Genomic DNA, 13,181 nt, shown 5'->3' on the forward strand with positions numbered 1-13,181 from the left:
ACAGACGGTCTGGGTATAAGGACCATCCGTGCTTCTTAACTGCTACACATCTCCAGGGTACAGCTGGATGGATTATTCTGTGCCCCTCCCAGCAGTCCCTGCTCAGAGGCAACCACGATTCTGACTGTATCACTCTTGTTTCCTTTGCCTGCTCTTAAATGTCGGGTGCCCAGAATTCTACAGCATGTCCTCCTTGTGCGCCTGCTCACCATTTTGTCGGTGGCCCCCATCTCTGTCGGCAGGTATAGCCACCTGTTCTCTCTAGCTGTGATTTGGACCCAGGATCCCCCGGGCCCACCATCGTTTTCTTTCTTTCTTTCAGGTCTCTACCCCTGGGCAGAGAGGGGCTGTCCACACTCGAGGCACAACTCATACCTTCCCTGTTCTTGGACAGAACACCGACAGCTGCTTCCACGGGGCCGGGAGCCAGGCCCCAGGGAGAAACCAGCCATGGGCCTTCCACAGCCTCAGCATTTGGGGGCGACACCTTAGGAGCGCAGGGGAGGCAGCCTCTGTCCACCCCCTTCCACGGGGAAGGAGGGAGCTGAGAAGTGGACCCTGAGCCCAGGCCCCAAGGGGGGCATGCACCAGCCGCTGTGAGAGCCAGAGCTGATGCCGGGCCCCCAGGGGGCTGGAGGAGCCCCTGCCATGAGCCTGGGCAAGCTCTCACCTGTGGGCTGGGTGTCCAGCTCACAGAGCAAAAGGCGGCTGACAGCAGACATGATCAGCCCCCCGCTCGGGGACTTCCGCCACACCATGCACGTGGGCCGTGGTGGGGATGTCTTTGGTGACACCTCCTTCCTCAGCAACCATGGCGGCAGCTCTGGGAGCACTCACCGCTCACCCCGCAGCTTCCTGGCCAAGAAGCTACAGCAGGTGCGGAGGGTAGGGGCGCCGCCCCGGCGGATGGCCTCCCCGCCCGCACCCTCCCCTGCTCCGCCCGCAGTCTCCCCGATCATCAAGAACGCCATCTCCCTGCCCCAGCTCAACCAGGCTGCCTACGACAGCCTCGTGGTGGGCAAATTCACCTTTGACCGCAGCCCTGCCAACTCCACGGACGGCCGCTCCAGTTACGGTGAGGGCCTGTGCTTGCTGCTTATTTTTTAGGTGCTGAGCTCCAGAGGGTTCGATGGGTCAGCCTAGCCTCCAAGTGAGCGCTTTTCCCCACATTAATTTGGTCTCCCCATGGAGGTCAGGCCCAAACTCCAGACCGTGAGTGGGGTGGGGGTCAAGGAGTATTTGTACGCTGAGGTTGAGAGGTGAGGAGCTGGGGTTTGAGTCCCACCTGCCTCTAACTTGCCTCCCCATGTCTGGGCCCCTGGCTGAGCCAGCCCGTTCCCCCCCACCCACCCCCGTCCCCTTCAACCGAAGCAGCCCCTTTACATCAGAATGACAGAGTGGAGAGACTGGGAGTCTGGGCTCTGGGATTAAAATCCTGCTTCTACCTGATTTCCAGCAAGCCGACTGCCCTCTGTCAGGTCAAGTCCTGACCTGTATAATGGGTGCATTAGGGTCATTGCTGAGACTCAGAGATGTGATACGTGTATCAGGCGTGGCCCAGAGTCGCATATAGTAGGTGCTCGGGACATAGGAGCTGTTGCTGTGTTGTTGTTATTTGAACAGAAGTTCCTGTGACTTGAGCAGTTTGGAAAAACCACTCCCAGGGACGGAAGCCAGAGGTCCCTCTTGCTGTGGTTGGGGAGTGGTGGGTGCTTCGGTCCTTCCGCTGCGCTGCTCACCTGGGAACCGGGGCCGCTGCTGCCACCTGGTGGCCATTCCCGGCCCGTGGCTTTGCCTCACTGCCACGGGCCTCCTCCCATGCTCGGCTCCCTGAGGGCTGCTCAGAGCTCCCCTGGGGGCTGGTCCACAGTAAGCACACCGGGCCTCGGGCATGGCAGTCCTGGAGCCAGAGGGTGGAAGAGGTCCTTTGCAGGGCATCTGCCTGTCCTCTGAGTCTGTGATTTCTGTGCAGTCAGACCCTGGCTGCTGGTTCCATCCCTGTGCCCACAAACCCGCCCACGCGCTGTGGGTTTGCTGCAACCCTTGGCCCCTGTCATGGAAGGGGACTAGCGACCATGACCCTCAGTTGGGCCTGAGAGGAGGTTTGAGCTCCAGGCTTGGCTCCACCCCTTCAGAGTCTGTGACCCCGGGGCAAGCCTTTCCCCTTGTCCCAAATTGAGTCTTACTTTCTTCATCTACAAAATGGGAATGAGGACTGTGTCCATTTTCCACTTCTAGGCTTGATAGGAAGATCCTGTGAGAGACTCCAGGGTTCACTATATTGGAAAGAGGGGAGAAACTGAGGCCAGATGCGAGAGTGACGTGTTAGAGGTCACAGAGCAAGCTGGCTCTCCCCAATTCCTGGTTGGGGACCCCAGCTATGACCCTGCTCCCCATTTTTATTTTTTTCCAGGCGTGGACTCTGGGTTCTGCACTATCTCCCGCCTGCCTCGCCAGGAAAAGCCTCGTGACCGAGACCATGATAATACCTTCCCCTCTGAGTCCGGGCTTCGCCGCTCTGACTCCCTTCTGTCCTTCCGCCTGGACCTCGACCTTGGGCCATCTCTCCTCAGTGAGCTGCTGGGGGTCATGAGCCTTTCAGAAGCCTCTGCTGCTGAGACCCCAGCCCCTGCCACAAGTCCCCCCGCCCCTGCTGCTGGTCCCCCAGCCCCTGCCTCAAGACCCCCGGCCCTTGCCACAAGCCCCCCAGCCCCTGCTGCAAGCCCCCAGCCCCGTGGACACTGCCCCAATGGGGTAACCGCTGGGTTGGGCCCAGTGGCTGAGGTGAGGGCCAGCCCAGTGGAAGAGTATCCCTGTGCACCTGCTGGCGTGGCCCCTGGCAGGCACCGGGGAGCAGGCTGGGGGGACAACCAGGGCAGCCGCCACTACACTGGGAGAGATGCCTGGAGCCAGGAGCTGGGGGGAGTGCTGCCCCAGGCTCGGGCTTCTTGGGAGAGCCTGGATGAAGAGTGGGGCGCACCCCAGGCAGGCAGCAGGGCCCCAGTGCCCAGCACAGTGCAAGCAAACACCTTCGAGTTTGCTGATGCTGAGGAGGACGATGAAGTCAAAGTGTGAGTGGCCGGCCATGGGCTCAGGACCCTGCCGGGGCTCAGGGCACTGCCAGGAACAGCCCAGGTGCAGAGGCAGCACCTGATAACTAGGTCCTGCCCATGATCGATGGGAGAACGCAGTTGCCCCCCAGCCCCTCCACCCCTCTGCAGGACAGACATGGGAGGGAGGCCAGAGGAGACCAGGCTTGTTCTCATTCCTGCTGGGCTGCCTTGCCCAGCCCCCTTGCCACTCTGGACCCACAGCCATTCCTTAGGCCCACCCCCAACCCTGTGCCACCCCCACTGATTGGAGGGCCCAGCCTCACAGTGCAGCTTTTGTGCTGGAAAAACTGTCCTTGCTGGGGGTGGGGGGGCACGGGGTGCATACCACACAGGGCCTTTGTCTCCTCTCCCAAAGGGACCGCCTGCCCCAGCCCTCCTAGAGCTGCCCCCAGCAGGGTCCCTGCCGCATCCCCGAGAGCCCCAGCCCTTGCTAAGGCTGCTTCCCCAACATTCCAACCCTAACCCCTGACTTATCCCAGAAGTCTCAGAGAAAAGTCAGGTGTGACCTCACAGGGGAGGAATCCCACCTTCCTGTGCACCCCAGACCTGCTTCTGGGTCCTGATTAAAAAAGGCTTTTTGATAAAAGGTGTCCTGCAAGATGCTTGGGGACCTGGGAGAACAGGGTCAACTCCACCTGCTTAAATAGCCTCCCATCATGTTCGGAAAACCAAAGAACCGTGCCCCCCCCCCTGCCAACCCACACCCCCAGGGCCCCCAGTGAGGGGAGGGGCTGAGGCAGAGGGTAATGAGTAACCAGGCTGGAATGACTGTTCCAGCGATAAAGAGGCCCAGGTGGGAGGCTTATCTACAGTTCCTGGAACAGCCCCTGGCCCAGGTGCCTGCAACCAGTGCCTGCCCTGTAATCCCACAGGGCAGCCGTGGGTGCTTGGAGGTGTTTGGGAGCACGTCCCAACCCCCACCTCGAAGCCCTATGATCTCGTGCCTCAGTTTCCTTCTCTGTATCATGAGGATGCTGGGGGCATGACAATGTATGGAAAACACCGGCCACAGAAAGACTGGATAAAGGCGTGTTCTTTTTGTTTCTTCTTCGCTTTAGTGGAGGAGAGTAGGGTCCCGGGGGCAGGAACTGCTGGGCGGCTGCTGGTCCTGTGTGACTGGGTAGAGAAGCTTCAGAGAGGGCATCTGTACCCGGGGTCTTCACTCCGGTGAAGTGCTATCCACTTAGTCAATCTTGAAGGAGGAGACATTCAACCCGCCTTGCACGCTCAGGTAGCTCAGGTGGCTGTCGCCCAGCCTGTTGGGAAAGGTAAACTGGTGCCCATCTGGCAGCTTCACTTTGAATCCGTCATTCCCAAAGGTCACGGTGATCTGTGGTGGGAGGGAAGGTGTCAGGGAGGCAGGAGGCCCCGGAAGTGGGCCAGGGCAGCTTGAGGAGGCTCAAACAGTGCCAACACGTGTCTAGGCCAGGGGGCCCTACCCTCGGGGCTCTCCCATGGACGTGCTCCTCGGGCGCCTTTCCCCTTTGACCTCACCTTGACTTCTGACCCTGGGCTGAAGCACATGTGACCTTCCCGTTGCTCCTGCCCCCAGTTGCCATCCCATGAGTTGCAGATGATGGCAGAATCATGGAAGCGTGGGTTGAAATGCAGGTTCAGCTTCTCTGACCCCTGGCCCAGATTAATCACAAATCTGCAGGGAAAGGGGCAGCAAGTCAGGATGGGGGGCCAGCGCTGGATAAAAGTACTTGGGTTGACCCCAAGCTGAAAGAATCATGAAAGAAAGATGTTAATTGAGGCCTGTGCCTTAAAACAAGGGAGGTGACAACCTGGTCAGACCTAGCACGCGGGAGTACCACATTCCATTTGGCACCTGGACTAAGGCTCTCAACAGGAGGGTCACTGAGAGTGACAGTCTCAGGAATCGGGGTACCTATCCTGGGGGAGAGAATTGCTGTCCTTAGATATTTGGAGGCCTGTTGAGTTTGGCCATAAACAGTTAAGCTAAGGTGGTGAGCTCCCTGTCATTACAGGTATTCAATCAGGGGTTGTGTGACTTCTTGACAGGATCACTACAGCCTGGGTTAGACCGTCAAGGCCCCTGAGAGTAGGACACTCTGAGTCATGAATAGGGTGCCTTCAGGGGGAGGTCTCAGACCAGAGGGATTACAAATGTCTGTAAACTTGAACCCAAGTAAGAGAAAGGGGTGACTCTGCTCTTGGCTCCTACCCCCTACATCAGCCTGCCCTCGCCAACCAAAGATTCGTGGAGATCAGCCCCAAGAAATTCTATACCCGTTCGGCACACAGGTAGAGCCCGATGCTGAGCTGTAACACGGGAGGGGCAGCGCCGCTGGTTCTAATGGAGAGGATGCAAGTGAGACCCCCCCCTTGGCGCCCCCTGGTGGCTGTCTCTGGGGTAATGTGTATGAAAGGCTGGCCTCTGCCCATTCAGCCGGGTTAAGAGAGTGATGGTGGGGAGGCGTGGGCTTTCAGTAGAGACACCTGACCCACAGGGGGCTGGGCAGAGCTCCAGGGGCTTCTCCACCTGCCTCCTCAATGTTTTGGGGGGCCGCGGAGCTGAGCATATAGCATGAGCTGTGAAATTCTGAGGGTCCCAAACACCCTCAGCCGTGAAGGCAGGCCCCCTCCTGTGAGGGGCGCGGGAGGGTGTGGGAACCAGCAAGGATGTTAAAAAGGCCCGTTTGGACCGGGGTCGCTCTCCTCTGTGTCCATCTCACAGGGCTGCCCTGCCTGCCTGCCCGCCCCCCTGCTTCCAGGCCTGTTCCAGGCCTGTGGACAGCTCCCCTGCCCCCTTCCGTCCCACCCCACCCCCCACCCCCCGCCCCCCGCCTCTCCTCTTGCTCACCCATCAGCATCACTGGCAATCTTGCCCTTGATCTTCAGGGTGGTCCCCAACTTCATGTCCATGTTTGTCATCTCCAATTTTTCCTGTGCCAACCGAGAAGCATTCCATAAAAAGCCCATCGCAAGCATGCCCAGAGCCCTTCTGCCGGTGGAGCCCGCTCACACGCTGCAGGTCGCACTCCCCCTCTGCGCACTCGAGGGCACTGAGCTGGGAAAGGTTCCCCCATCGTTAATATAAGAGATTTGGACTGGGTGGTCTCTGGAGAAGGAGGAAAGAGCGGGCAGGGATGGGATGGGTGGAGAAGCAGAAAGTGGGTTGGGAAGGTCTCTGGGCCACAGAGCTCCTCTGAGAGGGGAGGGCTGGATAGCATCATCCCTGCCACACGTGACCCCACCCGTGGCATTCACATCCTGCATCCTATCTGTACCAGCTTGAACGGTGTCTCCCAAAAAGTTATGGCCACCTGACACCCATGGACATGACCTATCTGGAGATAAGGTCTTTGCAGATGTAATCAAGATTTGTTTAGGGTAGACCTTAAATCCAATACACCCGGCATCCTTATAAGCAAAGGGAAAAGTGGACCCAGAGACACAGACACACAGAGGTGAAGGCTCTGTGAGGAGGCAGAGAGGGGAGAAGTGCAGCCACAACCAAAGACTGCCGCGAACCGCAACCACTGGAAGCTGGAAGAGAAAAGAAAGGATCTTCCCCTGGAGCCTTCAGAGGAAGAGTGGCCCTGCCGACCCCTCGATTTCAGACTTCTAGCCTCTAAAACTCTGAGAGAATAAATGTGTTACAGTGACCACGGGGAACTAAGACACCTTCTGATCCTCAGATGCCATCTGTGATCCAGTTGCCCAAATGCGGGAGACGGAGGCTCAGAGAGGGGCAGTGACTTGTCTGAAGCCACACAGCTGTGACAGAATCAGGGACCGCAAAGGGATGCACTCAAACTCCTGCGTTTAACAGATTGTGACCTTGGGCAACATCCTCCCCGAGCCTCAGTTTCTTCATCTTTATAAAGCTCAGTAGAGGGGCGCCTGGGTGGCTCAGTTGGTTAAGCATCTGCCTTCGGCTCAGGTTATGATCCCGGGGTCCCGAGTTTGAGCCCCAGCTCAGCAGGGAGTTTGTTTCTCCCGCTGCCCCTCCCCCTTCCCCTGCACATGCTCTTTCTGTCAAATAAATAAAATCCTTTTTAAAAAGCCCGGGAGGGCGCCTGGGTGGCTCAATCGGTTAAGCGACTGCTTTCGGCTCAGGTCATGATCCTGGAGTCCCGGGATCAAGTCCCACATCGGGCTCCCTGCTCAGCAGGGAGTCTGCTTCTCCCTCTGACCCTCCCCCTTCTTGTGCTCTCTCTCTCTCAAATAAAAAAATAAAATCTTTAAAAAAAATTTTAAAAACCCTGTAGGTGTTGACAATTATTATTATTCCTAATATTATTATTATTACGGACGAGCAACTGAGTCTAGAGGGGGGAAGAGGTAGGTTCACGTTCCCGCAGCAGGGTGGTGGTAGAGAGAGCAGAGAACATCCATGCTAGAGGACGGTGGAGGCCGTCTGTCCTCCTCGGTCACTATACAGATAGGGAAACCGAAGCCCAGGGAGGGCCGGTGACACTTTTCTCCAGCCCCCCTCCCCACCAAGTCGCCCCACTCAGGCAAAGATGTGGGGAATGGAGGAGGTGAGCCGTGGGGAAGCCGGCTTCCTCACCGACATGGTGGCAGCTCCTGGCCGCAGTTCTTGGTGGCTCCTGGAGGCCTGGGCTCCAGATCGCGCCTCACAGCCCAGTTTATATTCTAGAATATTACACATTAACTCCCTCAAGGCCATAAATGGGGACTTTGGTCCCTTCTGCCCCCGTGTCTCTCCACCAGCATCTCCTAGTACCCAGAACAAACGGGTGGGAGGCTCCTCACCTGGGCGCACCCAGCCCAGCCCAGCCCAGAGCATCCTTCCGACCTCCCTGCCCCCAGCCTCCCACCCCCTCCCAGCCCAGCCCCAGCTGGGTGTCAGAGCCAGCACAAACACCATGCGAGCTTGGCAAGCCACCTGCCGTCCTGAGTTCTGCTTCCTCATCCTCAAGCACAGAGACTCGCTCTGCAAAAAACCTCGAAGCTTCTCATTTTCTCTGATGTCGAGCTTCATTCCGAGAGCTCTCTGTTTTGTTTTCTCCCCTCACCCCATGATTTTTCTGATTGTACGTGTAAGTTTTAAAAGCAATACATGGTGGATTCAAGGAAAACATCTAGAAGTGCCTATAACAAACTGTTAAAATCAGAGAAGGGAGGGGAAGGGCTGAGGTGGGGGCAGTACTGGGGATTTAAATGCTTTGATCTTCTGTGACTTACATCACTGGCTCACGCAGGCAGTTCGAGATATGAAGTATGAAAAACGTCAGAAACAAAGCAAGCGCTCCTAACCCTCCCACCAGAAGGAAACCTGCTTTCTCTACTGGCTCATTTCCCTCCTCACAGTTTTCTGTGGATTCATATCACAGACAGCCCTCTGTGCAGTTGCCTACCCTGCTTCATTCAGTAAACATTAAAGCCCACAAATCTGTATTTCACAATGATAGTGCAATGGCAGTGAACTATTCCACCTTTCAAGAACTAAATTTATTGGACCAATTTCCTTCTGCTGAACACTTACATTAATTCTAAATGTTTGCTATTAAAAGTACTGCTGCATTCAATCTATTTGCATATAAAGTTTGACTGCGTCCTGACAACATATTTAGGGTGGATTCCTGGAAGCGGGATTTTTCTAGAACCATAGTTTGGCATGGTTTCCATCAGAGCTGGTAGTGGTCACTCTGGAAGGGGTGCGGAGAGGCCAGCCCTGCAGAGAACCCTCCAGTGCCAGGAGCTGACGGGTGGCTTGCTGCCCGGTGCTCACAGAGGACACCGCCTCCAGGCCCCTGCCCACCCCAAGAGGACGGTGATTTCCTCATTTTAAGCCACAAGGAAATCAATCCGTTCTCGGCCTCCCTCCCAGGGCCGTGATAAAGCCCAAGCAAGATAAGGAGGTTTCAGGTGCTTTATACACAGAAAAGCCCCTAATCAACAGAAACTGCACCTCGTAAAGGTGGTATTTTTCTGATTATAGCAGTAATTCTAGCTCACTATAGAAGGTTTCGGTAAGTGCACAAAGTAGAAAGAATTTACAAGTTCACTTGCTTTAGAAGAATCTTTTAAGATTTTATTTATTTATTTGACAGAGAGAGACACAGTGAGAGAGGGAACACAAGCAGGGGGAGTGGGAGAGGGAGAAGCAGGCTTCCCGCTGAGCAGGGAGCCTGATGCGGGGCTCGATCCCAGGACCCTGGGACCACCACCTGAGCCAAAGGCAGACGCTTAACGACTGAGCCACCCAGGCGCCCCTAGAAAAATCTTTAAAGATGGGAGCACATGTTCACGAATTGGATGCTTTTCTGTGTGTGCGTGTTACCTCAATGAAAGGTTTTTTAAAAGAAAGAAAGAAGGAAAGGAAGGGAGGGAGGGAAGAAAGAAAGAAAGAAAAGAAAAAATCAAGATCACCAAAGAAAAGAAAAAAAAATCAAAATCTCCAGCCTTGTTCTCTTAGTAACACCTGCCTTCTGGGGCGCCTGGGTGGCTCAGTCAGTTAAGCATCTGCCTTTGGCTCAGGTCATGATCTCAGGGTCCTGGGATCGAGCCCACCTCAGGTTCTCTGCTCTGCAGGGAGTCTGCTTCTCCTCTCTCTGTGCTCTCTCTCTTCACTCTCATAAATAAGTTAATTAATTAAAATAAAACAAAGCCTGCCTCCTAAAGGGTACTCTACACTTTACAGAGCACTTTATCCAGCCCTCATCACAGTAACCTCAACAAATTTTCAAGATGATCTTTATTATGATCCCATTTTTCAGATGGGGAAGGAAGGGTCCCACGCAAGGAGTAAGAGGCAGAGCTTGCCTTGTCTACAAACCCATGGCTCGCTGCCCTCACTTAGCAAAGGGAAGAGTCGCCCTCCAGAAGGATGTCCTTTGTGTGACACACAGCCTTGGTCATGATGTCCAGTGATCCCTACCTCCTGGTATTCACACCCTCGTATATTGACTCCCCTTGAGTGTGGCTGGACCCAGAGACTTTCGCCTAACAAAGAATATTAGAATAGGGCAAAAGTGCCCGGGTGTCACTTCCAAAATTAGGTACTGAAAAGACTGATTACAAAAAGAGACATTAGAAAAGACTGTCCCCTCTCCCTCTCCCTCCCTCCCTCCCTCCCTCCTTCCCTCTCCCTCTCTCTGCCCTAACTCTGGGGGAAGCAAACAAGCCACTTTTGAATAGTCCTACAGACGAGGCCCATGTGCCAAGGAACCGATGTCTCCAGCCAACAGCCAGTAAAGACCTGAGGCTCCCTGACAGCCAGATGAGTGAACCTGGCAGTGGAACCCCCCCTCCCCACCACCGCCGACTTAAGCCGTGGGATGGCTGAGGTCGCCAACACCTGGACTGCAGCTTGTGAGAGACCCAGAAAAGTCCTGTCTGGATTCCTGAGCACAGAAGCTGTGAGAAACCTATTTCTAGTTTTATGTCTCTCCATTCAGGTGAATAACTAGTACACTTGGCCAAGCGATTACTACCAAAAGCTCGGGGTGAGAAATAGTATCCCCGAAGGCCTCCCCACTAAGGAATCTGCGGTCCGGCGTGTCCCTGGACATTCCATCATACTGGTCTTTTTAAAGACCCAGCCCCTGGTTTTGTGTCCTTAATTCCTCCCTTTATGCCCTATTAGCTCTTTCTCTTGGTGTTTCTTTTATTGCTCTTTTTCTCGCTTCTCAAGTTGAATGTTCAGTTCATTCATTTTTCATCTCATCTTTTTACTCATAAATGCATTTGAGGCTATAAATTTCCCTCACTGCCTCCTTGGCCACTTCTCCAAAAGTTTTGTTGTTGTTTTGTTTTGTTTTGTTTTTTAAGATTTTATTTATTTATTTGACAGAGAGAGAGACAGCAAGAGCAGGAACACAAGCAGGGGGAGTGGGAGAGGGAGAAGCAGGCTCCCCGCAGAGCAGGGACCCCGATGTGGGACTCGATCCCAGGACCCCGGGATCATGACCTGAGCCGAAGGCAGACACTTAACGACTGAGCCACCCAGGCGCCCTGTTTTGTTTTGTTTTAAGATTTTATTTATTTATTTATTTGAGAGAGAGGGAGAGAGAGACCGAGCAGGAGGGAGGAGCAGAGGGAGAGGGAGAGGCAGACTGCCTGCCGAGCAGGGAGCCCAACATGGGGCTCAAACCCAGGACCCCGAGATCATGACCTGAGCCGAAGGCAGATGCTTAACTGACTGAGCCACCCAGCCACCCCACTTCTCAGAAGTTTTAAGATGTTCTGCTCATATTCCCGATGTTACCTTGAACCGAAGCCGGATGATCAGAATGTTGTTCTCAGCACTCAGGTCACGCTTAATAACTATTTGGGGACTGACCTACTGAAGAGCAAACTCGCCATCCCCAACATCACCGGGGAAGGGTTGGAAAATAAAATATCACAAATACCCGCTATGTTCACGACGCTACCCAAATAGAAACGAACTATCATACAGCCATCAAAGGTCACATTTTGGGGGGGCCGCTGTAAGGGGCAACAGCGAGAAGCAGCCACAGAAAAGCTGCTAATGTGGACACCTCCAGGGGGCCAAGAAGGACACAGGGTCTCCGTAATGTGACGCAAGCACCTACAACTTTATTCAGAACACAGGGGATAGAGGGCCTCCGTAGAAGAAAAGTATAAAATACAGTCGGGCCTTAAAGAGATCAAGCCTAAGCAGGGAGACAAGCTTGAGCCCAGGAAACAACCAGAAAACAATGTACTACGCCCCCTCCCCCAGTGGAAGGCTGCAGAAAGTTCAGACTCCTGGGGCAGAAGGGGTCCTCAGATGTCATTTGCAGGACAATATGGAACTGGAATCTTGGTTCTACCACTTGCCAGCTATGTGACCTCGGGCCCAGTTACTTAACCTCTCAGATCGATCTCTTCCTCTGTAAAATGAGAACAAAAGTGTTACAAGGATTAAGGGAGATAACACCTGGAGTTTTGTTGATAGTTTACAGATATTATTTGTTATTATGACCAGGAGCCCAGTGCCCCACCTGTGTTGGCTGTGAGGAAGGTAACTGCCCCCACCCCCACACCCGGCAGCTGCGTGAGAACCCTCAGGCTCAACCCTCAGACCTACAGGAATGTTCTTCTGACAACCTCCCAGGGCCCCATTATGACTTTTGTGAGCCCAAAATACTTCTGCCTTCATGGGCCCCTTCCTGCAGTAACTACACATATTTTTATATACACATGCATAAACACACACACATATATCATTATATTTTACACCACACTGAATGAATATGTCAATGTTATATATTAATGCACCTGAAACTAATAAAACACTGCAACCTATACTGAACTTTTTTTTAAAGATTTTATTTATTTGACAGAGAGAGACACAGCGAAGAGAGGGAACACAAGCAGGGGAGTGGGAGAGGGAGAAGCAGGCTTCCCGCGGAGCAGGGAGCCCCACGCAGGGCTCGATCCCAGGACCCTGGGATCATGACCTGAGCCGAAGGCAGACGCTTAACCGACTGAGCCACCCAGGCGTCCCTGAACTTTTTTTTTTTTTAATGTTATATATCAGGGGCACCTGGGCGGCTCAGTGGGTTGAGCGTCCGACTCTGGATTTCAGCTCAGGTCATGATCTAGGGGTCGTGAGCTCGAGCCCCGTGTTGGGCTCTGCACTGAGCAGGGAGCCTGCTGGACATTCTCTCTCCCTCACCCTCTGCCCGTCTCCCCAGCCTGCACACACTCTGTCCCTCAAAAAAAAAATTTTTTTAATGTTATATATTAAATATTTTCTCAGGGATGGGCGAAATGGATGAAGGGATCGAAAGGTATAAACTTTCGGTTATAAAATAAATAAGTCATGGGAGGTACCGCATGGCGACTATGCTTAATTATGCTCGTGCGTATTTGAAAGTTGCTAACAGACTAGATCTTAAAAGTCCTCATCCCAAAAAAAAGGCAAGAAAAACAAAACAAAACAAAATGCGGTAATGGATGGCAGCTCGGCTTACTGTGGCGGTCATTTCTCAACATACACAAATACCAAATTCCTTCTACTCTAAACCTGAAACTAATATAATGTGATATGTTGGGGCGCCTGGGTGGCTCAGTCGTTAAGCGTCTGCCTTCCGCTCAGGTCATGATCCCAGGGTCCTGGGATCG

General features: G+C 54.0%; 2 protein-coding genes across 2 annotated transcripts; one reads left to right on the forward strand and one right to left on the reverse strand.

Moving 5' to 3' along the window:
- The first annotated feature begins 612 nt into the window (after positions 1-612).
- CDC42EP1 (CDC42 effector protein 1) lies at positions 613-3,248 on the forward strand. The gene is made up of 2 exons (XM_028115696.2): positions 613-1,075; positions 2,414-3,248. The coding sequence occupies exons 1-2, from the start codon at positions 613-615 to the stop codon at positions 3,073-3,075; spliced, it is 1,125 nt and encodes a 374-aa protein (XP_027971497.1). The 3' UTR covers positions 3,076-3,248.
- A 1,048-nt stretch (positions 3,249-4,296) lies between these two features.
- LGALS2 (galectin 2) lies at positions 4,297-6,014 on the reverse strand. Its single transcript, XM_028115704.2, has 3 exons — positions 5,941-6,014; positions 4,608-4,764; positions 4,297-4,443 (listed from the first exon to the last, which is right to left on the reverse strand). Exons 1-3 carry the CDS (start codon positions 6,009-6,011, stop codon positions 4,297-4,299), a joined length of 375 nt encoding a protein of 124 aa, XP_027971505.1. The 5' UTR covers positions 6,012-6,014.
- Positions 6,015-13,181: the final 7,167 nt, after the last annotated feature.

The sequence above is a fragment of the Eumetopias jubatus genome, unplaced genomic scaffold, assembly GCF_037043125.1.
Source record: "Eumetopias jubatus isolate StellerSeaLion01/CBP00866 unplaced genomic scaffold, mEumJub1_p1.0 scaffold_8, whole genome shotgun sequence".
NCBI classification, from domain to species: Eukaryota; Metazoa; Chordata; class Mammalia; order Carnivora; family Otariidae; genus Eumetopias; species Eumetopias jubatus.

What these genes read in the sequence shown, in the direction of transcription:
- CDC42EP1 (XM_028115696.2), top strand. Translation starts at nt 613, where the DNA reads ATGCCGGGCCCCCAGGGGGCTGGAGGAGCCCCTGCCATGAGCCTGGGC. An exon ending in GGACGGCCGCTCCAGTTACG is followed by an intron (nt 1,076 to 2,413) that starts GTGAGGGCCTGT and finishes ATTTTTTTCCAG; the next exon opens with GCGTGGACTCTGGGTTCTGC.
- LGALS2 (XM_028115704.2), bottom strand. Translation starts at nt 6,011, where the DNA reads ATGACAAACATGGACATGAAGTTGGGGACCACCCTGAAGATCAAGGGC. An exon ending in ATTGCCAGTGATGCTGATGG is followed by an intron (nt 4,765 to 5,940) that starts GTGAGCAAGAGG and finishes CTTTCCCTGCAG; the next exon opens with ATTTGTGATTAATCTGGGCC. An exon ending in GCCCAGGGTCAGAAGTCAAG is followed by an intron (nt 4,444 to 4,607) that starts GTGAGGTCAAAG and finishes CTCCCACCACAG; the next exon opens with ATCACCGTGACCTTTGGGAA.